At 46.5% G+C, this 15806-nt stretch overlaps 1 protein-coding gene across 2 annotated transcripts in view; it reads right to left on the bottom strand.

The window, feature by feature from the left end:
* The window catches only part of Cnnm2 (cyclin and CBS domain divalent metal cation transport mediator 2), a 128649-nt gene extending 119185 nt beyond the window's left edge, over window positions 1-9464 (bottom strand). For both annotated transcript variants that reach the window (XM_032892139.1, XM_032892140.1), the window contains exon 1: window positions 7659-9464. In XM_032892139.1, the coding sequence (XP_032748030.1) occupies window positions 7659-9279 (1621 nt within the window). In that variant the 5' untranslated portion in view covers window positions 9280-9464. The remainder of the gene's footprint in view (window positions 1-7658) is intronic.
* Window positions 9465-15806: the final 6342 nt, after the last annotated feature.

Below are 15806 nucleotides of genomic sequence, written 5' to 3'. Positions count from 1 at the left end.
TTTGTTACAGTAGCATGAACTTAATCTATTCCTGCAATTATATACAATTACCAAGGAAGTACTGTTCTAGTAACTAACTGGGCATTACTTCCCAAGCCCTGGTAGAAACAGTTTTACATTGATTTTCACTTTTTTTTCTTCTGAGACAAGTCAGACTAGACTGACCTTGAAATCACCATCTTCCTGCCTCAGCATCCCAAGCATCAGGATTACAGGTGTGCATTAGTTCAGTCATATTATGAGTTAGAGGAAAGATCTCCATTTTCTACTAGGGTCAAAGAGGTAAGTAACTATCCAAAGCACCTCCAAGAGAAGCCTACTTTTCCTAACTTCATTAGCAAGCGGCATTCTTTCCAAAGCATACACTGTCAAAACAAAATGCACTGGTCCAGGTCTGACAGGATATCAGTATGAAGACAGAGAGCATGGTGATTTCAAGGTCAGCCTAGAGCATCAGTGCAATATTTACGATCAGTGGCAGCACTGAAACAAAACAGGGGGGAAGGCTACAAGCAGTTAAGCCTTTCCTCACCAGATCTAGTGTGCAATGGCCGCAAGAGCAGCCCTCCTTGGTAATATCCACAGCCTGCTGCTTGCACGGCTTCCCCTAAGCAACTTTGAAGAGTTTTCTGCTGTGTGTGCATGTATCTGATCTCAATGCGAGACACGAGGCAGCTATGTGGGTACCACGGGAAATCCCCAGGGCATGTGATTTGACCAGGTCATCAGGTCCATCTGCACCTTACTGCAGAATAAGGAACATGTGATTGAACACCCCGTGTAGTGCTGGGTTCAAGTCCCTTGTCACCAGAAGATCTACAACTCAAAGAAGTGGCACTTTCCTGTTTAATGAATTTGAAGACACAGTAGCTGAGAAGCAGCTTATCCCTGAGGGCTGGGAGTCAAATATTTCCTGAGTCATGGCTCACGGATGAGGGGTAGACCCAAGACTTGCACTGTCCTGTGTCCCAACCCCACCAGTCACATCTGCAAATAAGTCTGCAAACAAATAGATAAGTAAATAAGGAAAGTAAAACCAGGGGAAGTGCTTGGCACTGCCACGTCCATCACTACCTAATCTGGCTAACAATGCATGGTCCACAAAGATCGCTTGCCATCCGTTCCCCATCTCCCATTCTGAAGCCAGCTCCGCCCCTGTGCAACCCGGCCCTGATGGATATCTCAACAGAATGTGAGCAGAAATGAAAAGAGCCAAGGAACCTCTACCCTGTAGCCCTAAATCCAACCTACACTTCTCTAAAAGAAAAAAAAATCTAACAAGAAAATACGTCACTAAATCAAAGGGAGTACTTGTATTTAACAACCAGGGGCTTTGAGCAACCTATAGACCAAAACCCATGTCCCCAAATACCCTCCCACTCTGACCATAATAAAGTCAAACCTCAATTATCAGCTAAGCTAAAGTAAAACACAATATAAAAATCTGATGACACAATCAGACCTATTATCTGTGTAACAAAATGCCAGCCGACAATTGTTTCAGTGCAAGATATCTGAAATATTGACATCAAAGTCACAAGATAAAAACCAGTGTCGAGCCTGAGAACCTGACTTCTCAGTGATGTGGCTAATCTTTAACTCTGAATAAGGGGAGGGAGGGTTGGTTTGTTAGTGTGGAAAGAACCCCAGCCTAGAAGTCGGGGATGTTTGTGACTTCTGGTCCAGTGGATGTGCCTAGGTGGTAAGGAATGGCCCCAAACACTCTCCTGTCCGGGATTGACTTTCCTTATTCCAGGGGCTAAGGAACCATGTTGTCCTCTCAGGCTTTCTGTGAAGGTTATTGGGGTAGCTTAGCAGTGATGAATCCCACAACCCCTTCCCCATAGCCTACAGGTCACAAAGACTCTGAGCGAGGCCTAGAATCTTCCCTTAATAAGTGATCCAGATAAATCTTGTCACCTAGCAAAAATATCAGCAAACATTGGACTAGAAAATCTTCAAGCTGTGCACCTTCTCAATGAACTGTGACAAAGTTAATGCAAGGCGCTGCACACACACACAAAGGAAGATCACAGAGACGTACAGATCGCTCTCTTTGACACCTGACACACCTTTTAATATCAATGTTAAAGCATCCTTCTACATTCTAAACAAGTAAAACACTAAATTTGGTAAGGGAAAAATATTTCCATATTAAGCTCTTAACATTTAATAGGCAAAGAGTTACTGGACTATTGCAGAAACAGAATCACGTACTTAATGGATTTATTTTGAGATAGAATGTACAGAGTCCAGGCTGGGCTTACTATGTAGCCAAGGATAACCTTGAACTCTTGACCCTTTCTGCCTCCACCTCCCAAGTTCTAAGATTACAGATGTGTGCCACCGGGCCCAATTTATACAGTGCTGGTGATTAAAGCCAGGGTTTTGGTACCTGCCAGATAAACACCTTACCAACTGAGCTGCCTCCCCAGTCTGTACCTGATGTTTTCAATGAAAATTATACATACACCCTTGCATGTGTAAGGTTAGATAGTCACCTGTTTCTAACTAGGAAATAAGAAGAAAAGAATCCCATCAAGTCCTAAACAGCTGTAAACCATGAGTCCTGCAATCCTGGAATGCAATTGTTACAAAGAAAAAAAGGAATGAAAGAAACAATAACTGGTTACTACTTCTTCAAAGTTACCATGGCGTAGATAGCTGGGTGGCTAGAGTCCACAATCTGCTGATAAGAAGGTAATGACAGGTAAAGGAGGAGCTTCACAGGTTTTCTGCACTGGAAACAGGGAGCTTTTTGTTGAATTTTTCTTCCCATTGCACTCTTTTTGCTTTAGACAGTTTCCTAGAGTTCCCATCATCTGCTAATAGGAATTTCTGAGCTTACTTTTGTACTTGATTTATAAGTGACTACAAAAAGGAATGACTGGAGGAGCCATGAGGAGTGGGCTTGGAGAGGACGCCCGTTAGCAACCAAATGTTAATATGGCAGCTACAAAAAAAAAAAAAAAAAAAAAAAAAAGATAAAATCAAGATTGGAACAGAAAACGGAGTCTGACGACTTAGGGTGGAGAGGTGGCTCAAGGGTTAGGAGCACTGGATGTTTCAAAGGACCAGGGTTGGATTCCTAGCATGCACAAGGAGGCTCCTCACCTCCTCTGGCACAAGATTCGTGTGGTGCACAAACAGTCATATACATAACATATGCGTGTAGTGATGGTGGTGATGATGACAAAATAATAAGGCAGGGGTAAGGCAGCCATTAAAGCAGCATAATGGGCAGTATAATGTTACTGTAAAATCCACAAAAGGAATCTCAGTGCTGATGTGTAACGCTGGCAAAAAGAATCCCTTGGCATTGTGGTTACACAAGCAAAAGCACCAGTATGTTACAATATTTAAAAAGAGGGCACCGACCCTACCCACTATCACCAAGCATTGGCTCTAAACACAGCAAATAGCATTTCTTATGAACACACCGAGTGGCCTCTTACCCAATAGGCTCTGAGGCAATGTCTTGACAAAAGCCCAAATCTCACACTCATTCAAACAGAAACACTGGGGCTGAAGAGATTGCTCAGTGGTTCCAGGCTCTAGTAGAGAACCCAGGCTCAGTTCTCAATACCCACATGGTGGCTCCAAACCATCCATTACTCTAGGTCCAGGGGAGCGGATGCCCTCTTCTGACTTCCATAGGTACCAGGCCTGAGCGGAGTGACCACACGTGCTCACACATAAAGCAAATGAATTTAAAATAATGCCAGGGGTTGGAGATTTAGCTCAGTGGTAGAGCGCTTGCCTAGGAAGCGCAAGGCCATGGGTTCGGTCCCCAGCTCCGAAAAAAAAAAAAAATAATGCCAGTATCAGCATTTCAAGCTAGTATAAGAGAATGATTAAGAGAGTAGTAGTTTGGGGGCTAGAAGTAGAGCTTAGCACATGGAATAAACAAACAAAGGAACAAATAAAAAAAAAACAACAGCTAATTCTGATGCCACACAGACATGAGTTAAAACCCCAAATCGGCGAATTGCTATGTGACCTTGAAGAAACCATTCAATCTGAACCTCAGGTGTCCCCGTTGGTAAAATAGGGATAACACTCCATTCATACATCATGAGCTTTCAACAAGGTTCCCCTCGGAAGAGCCTCCAGCCCTGCGCCTGGCAGACAGGAGTAAGGACACAAAGCCATCTTTATCACTACCGTGATGATCGAACTACAAAATAAGCATCATTACCTCCCCCTCACACAAGGCTACACATCACCAGTAGACAGAGTTTAAAAGTTCTAACCACTGGAAAGAAGACACTAAAGATGCTTACACAAAAGTAGCATCTCTTTCCAACTCCTGAACCTTCTATCTGCACCTCCTCTGGGAGAACTAATCAGTCTGGTTATCAGCAGCAATGAGAAAAGCTTCAACAGAGACCAGCTTAATTCTGCAGAGAACATCCAATGAGATTGGGTTAATGGTCTAACCACTTTGGGGTTAGAGTGGGATTGGGGGAGTCTTGGTTTGGTTCTCCTTCTGTTTTTTAGACATGAAGATAAGAGTGGGAACAGTTTCCAGAGCACCCTACACGCCATGCGTTATTTATCACAAACACATAAAACAGATGATGGCAGAAGCTAGTGAGGAGCCTCAACCCACAGGGGCACACGCTGCCAAGCCTGAGCCCTGAGTTCAACCCCCAGGACGAAAGGAGAGAACCAACTCCCACAAACTGTCCTCTGATCTCTCTCTACACACACACACACACACACACACACACACACACACACACAGAAGAATAAATAAACTTTTAATCTTTCAGCTATTTCAGGGAGCTGAGAGCATAACTGGTAAAGCGCTTGCCCACCATGGAGGCCATGAATTTAATCCCCAATACATTAGAGAAAGTTATATCTAAATTAGAAAATCATGAAAAAAAAAAAGCAGGTGAACAATTGTAACTCGCACATTAAAAAGAACTAATACCTGGTCAATATATAATGGTAAATATATAAATACCTGCTTTAAAAAGTGCCTGTAGGGGTTGGGGATTTAGCTCAGTGGTAGAGCGCTTGCCTAGAAGCATAAGGCCCTGGGTTCGATCCCCAGCTCGAAAAAAAAGAACCAAAAAAAAAAAAAAAAGTGCCTGTAAATTTAATTATAACTTCCTGTCAAGGTACCAAATATAGTATCACTTATAGTATGTAAATGAATGTATGTATTACTCCAGAGTGTGAAGAATATTGTGGAGATCATTGGTATAATGATTATGAAATATCGTTTTTGTCAAAATATATTGCTATCAAAAATACAAATGTCATTGATTCATTTCTGCTCTCTCTCCTTTTTTTTTTTTTTTTTTTTTTGAGTGTTGAATGTGGTTTCATAAACTTTTTTCTGAAAGAAAAGGCCAGGTAGCTAAAGAGATGGCTCAGCAGTCAAGTGATTGTTCATGCAGAGGACCTGAGTTCGGCTCCCAGCACCCACATGGCTGCCACCTCCCAACTGCCTGGTAACCCAGTTCCAGGGGATCTGACAGCTTTAACCTCTGAGGGCTCCTTCGAGTACTAGGTACGCATGCATATGCTCAGGTGCACACACAATCACGTAAAATTGAATAATTTTTAATTAAAAAAAACAGAATTAGGGGTTGGGAATTTAGCTCAGTGGTAGAGTGCTTGCCTAGCAAGCGCAAAGGCCCTAGTTTCGGTCCCCAGCTCCAAAAAAAAAAAAAAAAAAAAAAAACAGAATTAATGTAACCGATTGTAAAGTCAAATTGACCAAACTCACTTCTCAAAAATCAAAGGGAATATTAAAAAAATCAATTATTCCTATTCTTTAAGTGGCAAGCAGCTATGGTGCTCCCTTAAAGACATGGCTTAAATCTCTGGTTTGCCACCAATGTCTTTGCTTCTCAGAATATGTTAGTAGACTGAATGTAGCTTCCCTTTGCTCTACTTCTTAACCAAAGGCCACACATCTCCTTGGATCAGAACCAAAGTGAAGTATTCCGTGTTATTTTTCTAGATCTAGCCTCCCAAGTAGCTGGGGCTACAGGTGCACATGGGGGTGCCTGGCAGCCTGGTATTAGCAATCTATAAGGTGATATGCAAAAATCTGAACAGCAACAACAAAGGACACAATAAACCATGCCAGCGCTGGGGACTCGGAGGCATCCTCAAGCATTTCAAGACATCCCCCTGTGTCGCAGAGTGGAGGAAGGAAGACACCAGTTCAATGTTCTTAATGAGCAGCTTGGCACGGAACCCATACCCCAAAAGCTCTGTGGCTAGAGATACTGGACATTTTCTTTTTCTCCCCCTGCTTTTAAATGCAAATTACTCAGCCCTGAAGCACATTCTGCTCTATTTTTTTTATATGAAAATTACTGCATTGTGGTCCTGTTCCAGAGAGGACACCATTCATCCAAGAAAAGGGAGCGAGGACAAGCAGGCACACTGTATCTTCACACGATCCCATCCAGTGAGCTGTCACCAGGTACACATGGCCTTTGTCGGGGTAGTGACCCCATTAGTGATGGAAATTCCATGTGAAGAATGAGAATTTAGTTTTCAGGTCATGCAAGGTTACACACACATTGCAATGCTGGTGCATGCCAAGCACCAGTGACAAGACTCAGCATCCCTTGGTTTTCAACAACACCAGCTATTTACTGGCAACTTTCAAAGTCTCAGTAATAATAGCGCTGGTTGCTATTCCCCTATTTATGACAAAATAAGACAGGCAATACCACAGTGCAAAAAAATGATGTGCTGTGAGTGCCCACATGGCGGACACTGGGCCTTTGCCTCTTCCTGACTAATACCCTAGAGCCTGGAGACATACTTCATGTTAACATATCAAGAGATCAAGGTTAAAAGAAGAACACTTTAAAAAAAATCAAGAAATAAATCATAATTAAGAATGGTATGCATCCCACTATTACAGGTTCAAGCTTGCTGCCAAACCACACTTGCATTAGGGAATTGTACTTGCTGTCAGATAAGCAGAAACAATGAAGAAGACAGTTTATAGCCTCATAAAAAGTTAACTTACCGCTAACCTTTCCAAGTTATATATTAATAACTAAGTTTGCTCTATACGAAACAAACCCCATTTCCCAGCCTGAGAAGTCACATCCAAATAATGCGAGGGTTTAGAATGGTACGTTCTTTACCCCTGATCCACCCTCAAAGACCTCAGTCTACCCTGTAGGATGCCAGATAGCCAAGGACAAAAATATACTTCCAATCTTTGAGATGTCAGCATGGCGTTTAAGGAAGGAAAAAAGGATTGCAATGGGCTTTTTAAGGCTACTTAAATATTTTCCAAACGTCTATGATCAGATGTAACCCAAGGGCATCTAGGGAGCCCATCTGTACATTCACCTACCTATTCAGGACCCAGACAATGAATGAAGCAGATCCCTCAGGAGGCCCCTAGAGGGTCAAGTTTCAAGCACTGAAATTACAAAGCCTGTTTTTGGATGATGTGAAAAAGCAATGACAGTCTTTTAAACCTAGAAGTGCTCACTAGTTCAATCCGTGCCCAAGTCCATGCCATCCTTTCAACTTTGCAATTAAGGAAGGGAGAAATTCCGGTCAACTCTCCTTGGGGGGTTGGTCTGGGGGTAGAGGACTCAAGGAGGGAGGAGGATGGAGACAGAAAGAGCAAAGCCAATTAAAAAAATAGCAAAATTGCCCACCTTTCTTAAATTCTTCCAGCATAGCGTCCAACTTGGTGTCATTGAAAACAAAGTGCAAAGGGTGGTTGTAAAATTTGGTGATGGTTTTCAAGGGAGTACAGTCATCTGGATCCACGAAGGCCAAGTCTTTGACAAAGAGCAGGTCCACGATGTTGGACCGTTCTCCCTCGAACACTGGGATTCGAGTGTAGCCACTCTCCATGATCTCAGACATGGTGTTGAAGTCCAGGATAGCCTCGCCGGTGATCATGAAGCAGTCCCTGAGGGGAGTCATCACGTCCTCCACCGTCTTGGTGCGGAGCTCCAGCGCCCCTTGGATGATGTTCAGCTCCTCCTTAACGAGGTCGTTGTAGGGGTCAGTAACCCGGAGCATCTCTAGCAGTTTTTCCCGGTTATAGACAGTGCCTATCTCCTGGCCCAGGACGCAGTCCAGCAGTTTGCTAACCGGGTAAGAAGCGGGGAAGGTCATCATCATGAAAAACTTGGTGAGGAAGATGGTGTTGGCCCCTACCGCCAGGCCGTGTCGGGAGCAAATGGCTTGGGGCACGATTTCTCCGAAGATGACGATGCCAATGGTGGAGACCACCACCGCCACAAGGCCTGAGCCCGCAATGTCGTCGAGCAGGATGGTGAGCGTGGTGTTGACTAGTACGTTTCCCAGCAGCAGCGAGCACAGCAGGTAGTTGCCCTGCCTGCGCACCGGCTCGATGCGCTTGGCATAATTCTTCTCTTTCTCCGTGCCGCAGTTTTGCACGATGCGCAGCTCCATCGGGTCCAGAGCCATGAGCCCCAGGTTGAGGCCGCTGAACATGCCGGACAAGCACAGCAGCAGCGAGATGAAGATCACTTGCAGCCAGAAGGGCAGCAAGAACTTCTTCTCCTCGCCCACTATCATCTTGGTGTCCTCACCGTCGTGGTAAATCCAGGTGGTCTCGGCCCAGGGAGGAGGCGGGAGTCCAGCCACCCCCGCGCCACCCTTGCCCCCGACGGCGCCACTCGCAGACCCGGAGCCGCCGGCGCCCAGTGCGGGCGTGGAGAGAGACGTGCACAGGTAATAAGACTTGCTCTTCTCCATCTTGCGCAGCGGTTTGATCTCGATCTCAATGATGCCCGATGTGCGGCGATTGAGAATGATGTGGGGCAAGATGATGATGTCTGAGGTGCGGATGCCGCAGCGCTGGGGGCCACTGTCCGGCTCCGGAGGCGCGGGGCCCCCCAGCCCACGCTCGCCGGGTGTGTGCCGGCGCCGCTCGTGCTCAGTGAAGGCAATGCGGGACCATGTCTCGTTGTTGATGTTCTGCCCGTACACCCGCAGCTTGACCCGGGTCCGCTCGCTCACCCGCAGAGCACCCCCTTCCATGAACGACACGTCGTTCGTATCCTCTAGCCGCAGCCCGATGATCACAGTCTCCTCGTTCTCGCCGGCCGCTGTGCAGCCGCCCGCGCTGCAGCAGCAGCTCAGCAGTAGCAGCGGCAGCAGCCGGCCCGCAGCTGCCTGCAGGACCCCCCGGCCGCGGGCACTGAGGCTGCGGCGCGCCGCCATCTTCCAAGTGGGCAGTGCGGCGGCTGCCTGCCCGCCCGCCATCTTTACTTCGGGTTCACAAGCTCCACAGCCAATCATAGGGTGGCTGCTCCAGCTGAGGCTTCATCCTTCCCACCCGGCGGCGCGAGCGCAGGCACCCGCGCCCGAGCAGGACTGCAACCGCGCGTTCGCGCCCAGCCCTCAGCTGTCCTTCTCTCTGAATGACACTGATTCGGACTGAGCCAGCTGAGGAACCCCCGGGCTCGAGGGAGGAGGGAGAGGAGGGAGGGGCGTGCTAGCCTCTCCCGCGAGAGGCAGGTCTGCCAACCAATCAAGAGCGGGTGCCCGCCTTCCCAGCCAGGGGGCTGGAATGGGGGCGTGGTCGCAGTCGGCGTGCCGCACCAATGGCACGGGAGGTGGGCGGGGAGATGAGGGCCACTGTCCTCCTCAGCATGCCAAGTTTCCAACTGAAAGGCGCGTGACTCTTGTGTATGCGAGGGGAGGGGGCGTGGCCATCCCAGACGCAAGAGCCAGTCAAAGATGAGCGCTGTAGGGATGGAGGCGTGGTCTTCCTCCAGGCAACCAATGAAACGGAGCGGTCCGCGGGTGCGGCGCTCCCTGTGGGGTCTCTGTAGTAGATCCTCGCGCGCGGGCTTGGCAGCCCTGCAATACTGCCCTGAGGCGCGAGGCCTGAAGTCCTTGCTGCAGGGCCTTGCGGGCTCCACAGGGCTCCGTGTCAGCGCAGAAAGGGCTGAGCCCTCCTTCCCTGGTAGCACCAGAGCCGACTGGAGACAACTTACGGTGCACACAGCCTAAAACCAAATAGGGATACTAGTCAAGCCCCCAGTCCACTACTCCTGCATGCAGCTCCTCTGGAGATTCGCGGTGACAGGGTGGCCCTAGCAACGCTGAGGACTTTCTGCGATCTCCGCGCCTCTGAGCGCCCTCAACTGCTCACGATCATGTGGCGCCACCTGCCGGCCCTCACGGGCGACCTTTGATGTTTGCTAGCTCTCAGCAAACCCCTCAAAGTGTGTGTGGTCAGCTTCCCAAACTTTGTAATCACAAGAATTCTCCTGTAGTCGTGCTATAATCACAGAATGAGATGGGTCCTGTTTTTGGTTTGGTTTGGTTTGGTTTAACGTGCACCCAGGCAATTTTGGGAAACAGGAAGGGGAGAGCTTCCTAAGAAGGCCCTGAAAGCTTCCTCTGAAATGCACTGGCCAAATGCTGTTAGCTCCAGAGAAGATAGATTCTGGAGCACAGATTGCCAAGACTCTCAAATCCATTGCTTCAGAGTAGATGCACAGCAGCTCCCAAATTGAACTTTCTGCCTCACAACTGAAGCGCGTTTTAAAAAAATGTTTTCCTGGTCTTACTTTGTATTCCATAATCACAATAGCCTTCCTCTTTGTCAATACCCAAAGTATTTTTTATAATTTCCAGGATGAGTAATTCCTGGGCTCAGTTCAGTACTGTCCTTGCCATTCTCTCCTCTTTTATGCCTGTCCTCGTTCCTTCCCCCTGACCTTCTGGCTAGTGACTTACCAAACCAGGGCCCATAGCTCTCTTATTTGAGCCCTCCCCATAATCCTCATCTCCCTCTGACAAAAGCCCGAGTGCTCACATCGCCTACAAGGTTCTGTTAGCTCTGCCCCAACCGGAGTCTGTCATGTTCTCAGTCACTGCCAGGGGATCTTCCTGGGGTCTTTGCTGTTCCTGTGTGACTCAGCTTCTCCCAGATGCCAACATAGCCCTGTTTAAAGGCTTTGCTCAAAGCCCATCAGACTCCATCTCTCTCTCGCTCTTATTTTTCTTCCAAGCAAAGATCATTTACTAATGTCATGTGTCAATTACTCATTTGGTTCATATCCACCCTCTCTCAAGAGTTGTTGTGTACTGTTAGTTATATCACCTCAGGCTAGAACAACTACAGATACTCAAAATCATCATATAAAAAGTGCCAAAGAGGGGTTGGGGATTTAGCTCAGTGGTAGAGCGCTTGCCTAGCAAGCTCAAGGCCCTGGGTTCGGTCCCAGCTCCGAAAAAAAGAAAAAAGAAGGAAAAAAAAAGTGCCAAAGAAAGAAAGGAGCTTTTGCTTTGACTATTTTAAGTAAATGGTCAATTCTAGTCCTAGCCCTCTGGTTTCTGGTGGGTTTTGTTTGTTTGTTTGTGGTTTTTTTTTTTTCATTTTGGGAAAAATACTTTAAATGAAGAAAATGGGATTCTTAGGCCTCTTATGCCTAAGAATTTACAAGAATGGTAATTACAGTTTATAAGTTGAGGTCTTTAGATGTCTGACAAAGATTCAGGACAGACCCAGTGCTTCTAAGCCAGCTGACTGAAAATGTGAGGACGAGGATGTTCCAGGCTCAGAGGGAGACAGTTGGTGGTTCTCGAATCTCAAAGGCACCGTTTGGAATGGGAGTGCAGAGACAGGAAAAAGAACTTGCCAGGCCTACAGACATTTCCTGTGCAGAGAAAGCAGCGGTCAGGAAAGTGCGGTCTGGGCCATCTAGAAGCAGGCTAGAAGTTCAAGACTTAAGCAAAACAGAGCAGTACCTCCCGGCAGACACCACAAAATAAGCCAGGCTTAGATTTGCACAGGGTTGCTGAGCAATCTTTAACCCCTGTGGTGGATATGGGATGCTACTCTGCACGAATATTCAAGACACACAAAGCTGTCCAGACACCTGAGGCAAGCAGTTCTTCCTTCCATAGAGTCATCCTTCAGTCTCAGAGGCTTTGAAGGTCAAAGGCTTACTCTTTCCTTAGAGAGAAGCTGCTGGTGCCGGTTTGCAGTGAGGAGCAGCTTCTGGGGCTTCGCAACCTACCTTCCAGGGAGAGAAGGTGGTGATGTTTGTAGGAAGCCTCTTCTGGAATTTTGGGCAGGGGAGGGGGAATAACACCACAAAACCCTAATTTCTGACCATATTTCAATCCATAAAAGACTGCAGAGGGGGCCAAGGTTCTAAAGGGGTAGCCACCGGTGTCTCACCCTCACTATGTTTTCTCCTCGCCTGAACTTGAATGAGTCACTCAAGCTAAGCTAAAACCTCCTGCAAATATCCTCCACTAAACTTCCCCTCCCAGAATCCCTCCTTCCCTAGAAAATAAGGGAGAAGAATGACAGCTCGGTTTTCTTGCATCCAGAAGGAAAACCTCCAAATCTGCTGGTTTGGGAATTAATTCTGTAGCCAGACCCAACTGTGTCTCCAAGGACGATGCTCTGGGTTTTCTAAAAGACTGCAAGAAAAATGCAAGTGTTTCTCTATATACATTCTGTTAACACGAGGTCTGATTAGTAGAGAAGGTTTTAGTTCTGAGATTCCGTCTGAATGGGATTTGGGGGTGTGGGATGGAACCCAAGGCCGTGAGCATAAGCTCTGCCACTGAGTCCGTTGCAGGCAAGAGTGACATCTGAATGTCAACAGAACACAGTCTTCAGAGGAAAACCAGGAACTAAAAAAACAAGGAGTCGGGGTTGGGGATTTAGCTCAGTGGTAGCGCTTGCCTAGGAGCGCAAGGCCCTGTTCGGTCCCAGCTCCGAAAAAAGAAAAAAAAAAAAAAAAAAAAACAAGGAGTCACACGAACTCACCCTGAATCCACTCTGATGGCCCAGAGGGATTTCTCGGAAGCAATACTGTGCACTTGCTTTAAGTAATAGAACCCTTTTAGACTAAATGAAAAATTTTCACCGCAGTTCATAAAAGCAGTTAAGAGAAAGCCTGAGGCTTGCTTATTTTCCCCAGGAGGCCTTGCAGGCTTTCGTTAGGACTTCCCAATTCCCCTCCCTTTTCTAGATATTTTCTGGACATGGCTATTGAAAAGAAAAGGGAAAAACATGGCCTTTTGACAGTTGGGAGAAAAGATTTCTTGCGGGGGGTTACTCTGGTGCTGCTATGCATTCAGTGATAACTACTAGCCCCCAAGACCTAGTTGCCACCAATGAGCAGACCCTCATACATGCCAAGTAATGCTATGTAAACCTTGCCCCCACCCCCAGCTTAAAGTTATTGGTTAAATAAAAGTGGCTACAGCCAATTACTGGGGAGAATAGAGGTAGGTGGGGTTTCAGTTACTGGGCTGGGGTCAAAGGGGACCACAGTGAGAATGAGGAGGGAAGAAAGACAGAGAGCAGGGGTTGGGAATTTAGGCTCAGTGGTTAGAGCGGCTTGCCTAGGGAAGGCGCAAAGGCCCTGGGTTCGGTCCCCAGCTATGAAAAAAAAAAAAAGAACCAAAAAAAAAAAAAAAAACAGAGAGAGCAGGAGGCCTCCATTAGATGTTATGAACCAGGAACACGTGGCTGGGTGAAATGTCCTCTGTGGATGGACTGATGGAGCAGAAATAACCCAGGCGAGACTCAAACGGCTGGCTTGGAGAACACAGCTGGGAATTGACAGTCTAGAAAAACAGAGTAGGGTAATCCCTAGTAATTGTGCTAATGCTGATTCTTAAAATCCATAGGGCCCTGCCTTGATTATTGGGATGGGAGGCTGTTCAGGTCATGTTAATAAGAGTTATTATTTAATAAGAGTTACTAAGTAACATTTTAAATTTTAAAATACCATTTACAGTTTCTCTTTGAAAAAAGACTGAATTCTTCACAACTAGCTTTTGCTGAAATCTAGTCTTCAGCTACCCAACAGGAAGTGAGTGTATGAGAAGCCACCCTAATGACGCCTAAAAATACCCCATTGCCTCGTCTTGCTGCCTTCTTCCTCCTGGCCACTACTCGCTCTGGTCTCTGAGCCCCAGAGTAAGGCCAGGCAGATGATCATTCCCCACATCTTTTAAAATTACATTCCTGGGGGGGCTGGGAGTGTAGCTCAATCGGCAGTGTTCTTCTATTCTCTATGAATCTCTAGGTTTGGTTCTCAGCACCCCATAGAACCAGGCTTGGCCACACACAGGTCTAATCCTAACACTCGAAAGAGAGGCAGAAGCATCAGGAGTCCACAGTCATCTTTGGTTTTATAGCGAGTTCAGGGCCAGCCTGGACTACACCAAAACTCCCTGGACTCCCCAACCTCCATTTGGTGGGGTGAGGACAGAGCAGGTAAGATTGGGGTGGACAGAAGAAAAATTAGACCGGGGCCTAAATGTTTGAGTCTGAAGCCTCCCATGAGAGTCATGCCTGTGTGCCTCAGATACCTGAGCTGGGACCTGTGTTTCTCTCACGCTAGCTTAGCCTACTCCCACAGCCTTCGGTTCACCTCTTCTGAGGGTGAAGGTAAAATACACCTTCAGTCCACCTCTCTCCCCAGGCACTCAAAATGCAAGCATAGACTTCCTCTCTTTCCAGTTTCTCTAAGGCACTGTTTATTTTAACTATTATTAAACTTAAGGGTTATTTCTTCTTCTTCTTCTTCTTCTTCTTCTTCTTTTCTTCTTCTTCTTCTCTTCTTCTTCTTCTTCTCCTCCTTTTCTCCTTCTTCTTCTCCTTCTTCTTCTTCTCTTTCTTCTTTCTTCTTCTTCTCCTTCTTCTTCTCCTGCTTCTTCTTTTCATTCTCCTTTTCCTTTTCCTTCTCCTTCTCCATCTCCTTCTCCTACTCCTTCTTCTTCTCCTCCGTCTTCCTATTCCTCTTCCTCTTCCTCTTCCACTTCTACTTCTTCTTCTTCTTCTTCTTCTTCTTCTTCTTCTTCTTCTTCTTCTTCTTCTTCTTCTTCTTCTTCTTCTTCTTCTTCTTCTTCTCCTTCTTCTTCTTCTTCTTCTTCTTCTTCTTCTTCTTCTTCTTCTTCTTTTTCTTAATCTTCTTCTTCTTCTTCTTCTTCTTCTTCTTCTCCTCTTCCTCCTCCTCCTTCTTCTCCTCCTCCTTCTCCTGCTCCTCCTTCTTCTCCTTCTTCTTTCCTTCTTCTTCATCTTCTTTCTCCCCCTCCTCTTCCTCTTCCTTCTCCTCCTCTTCTTCCTTCTCTTCTTCCTCCTTCATCCTCTCTCCCTCATTAATTGCTTCCTTACATTGCTTTTAACATAATTTTTCTGTGTGTATCTGTGTGTGAGCCTTGGAATGCACTTTCTGATGAGTTTGGGGTCAGATGACAACCTCTGGTGTCAGCTCTTACCTTTCTTTGAGGATCTCTTAGGTTCCATTTTTTTTCCACTGTAGACGTCAGGCTAGTGTTTGTTTCTTGGGATTCTTCTGGCTTCCCCTTCCTTCTCATCATAGAAACACTGGGATGGCAGACATGTGTGTTACTGTGTCACACCTGCCTAGCAAGCATTTTACCCACTAAGCATCTCCCTAGCCTTACATTTTATTGTCTCACTTATGTATTTATTTATTTATAGGAGATCTGGGACCCAGTATTTCAGACCCTGGCTGCCTTTGAACCTGCTATGAGACTGAGGATGCCTTGACTTGCCGATCTTGTCATCCTCATCTTCTGAGTGCTGCAATTCCAGGCAAGCACAATCAAGGCTGTGCTGCTAGAGATCAGATCCAGGGCTTCCTGTAAACTAAGCAAGCATTCTACCAGCTGAGCTACATTCCCCAGCCCTTGCTTCTTTAAATTTTTAAATAAAAAAAGGTTATGTTGGGGCTGGGATTTAGCTCAACAGTAAAACGCTACCTAGGGAAGCCGCAAGGCCCTGGGTTCTCGTCCCCAGCTCGAAAAAAAAAAAAACC

Source organism: Rattus rattus, chromosome 2 (genome assembly GCF_011064425.1).
Source record: "Rattus rattus isolate New Zealand chromosome 2, Rrattus_CSIRO_v1, whole genome shotgun sequence".
In the NCBI taxonomy this organism is placed as follows: Eukaryota; Metazoa; Chordata; class Mammalia; order Rodentia; family Muridae; genus Rattus; species Rattus rattus.
The sequence above is the reverse complement of the archived record's forward strand: the minus strand, read 5'-3'. Positions and strand labels throughout refer to the sequence as shown.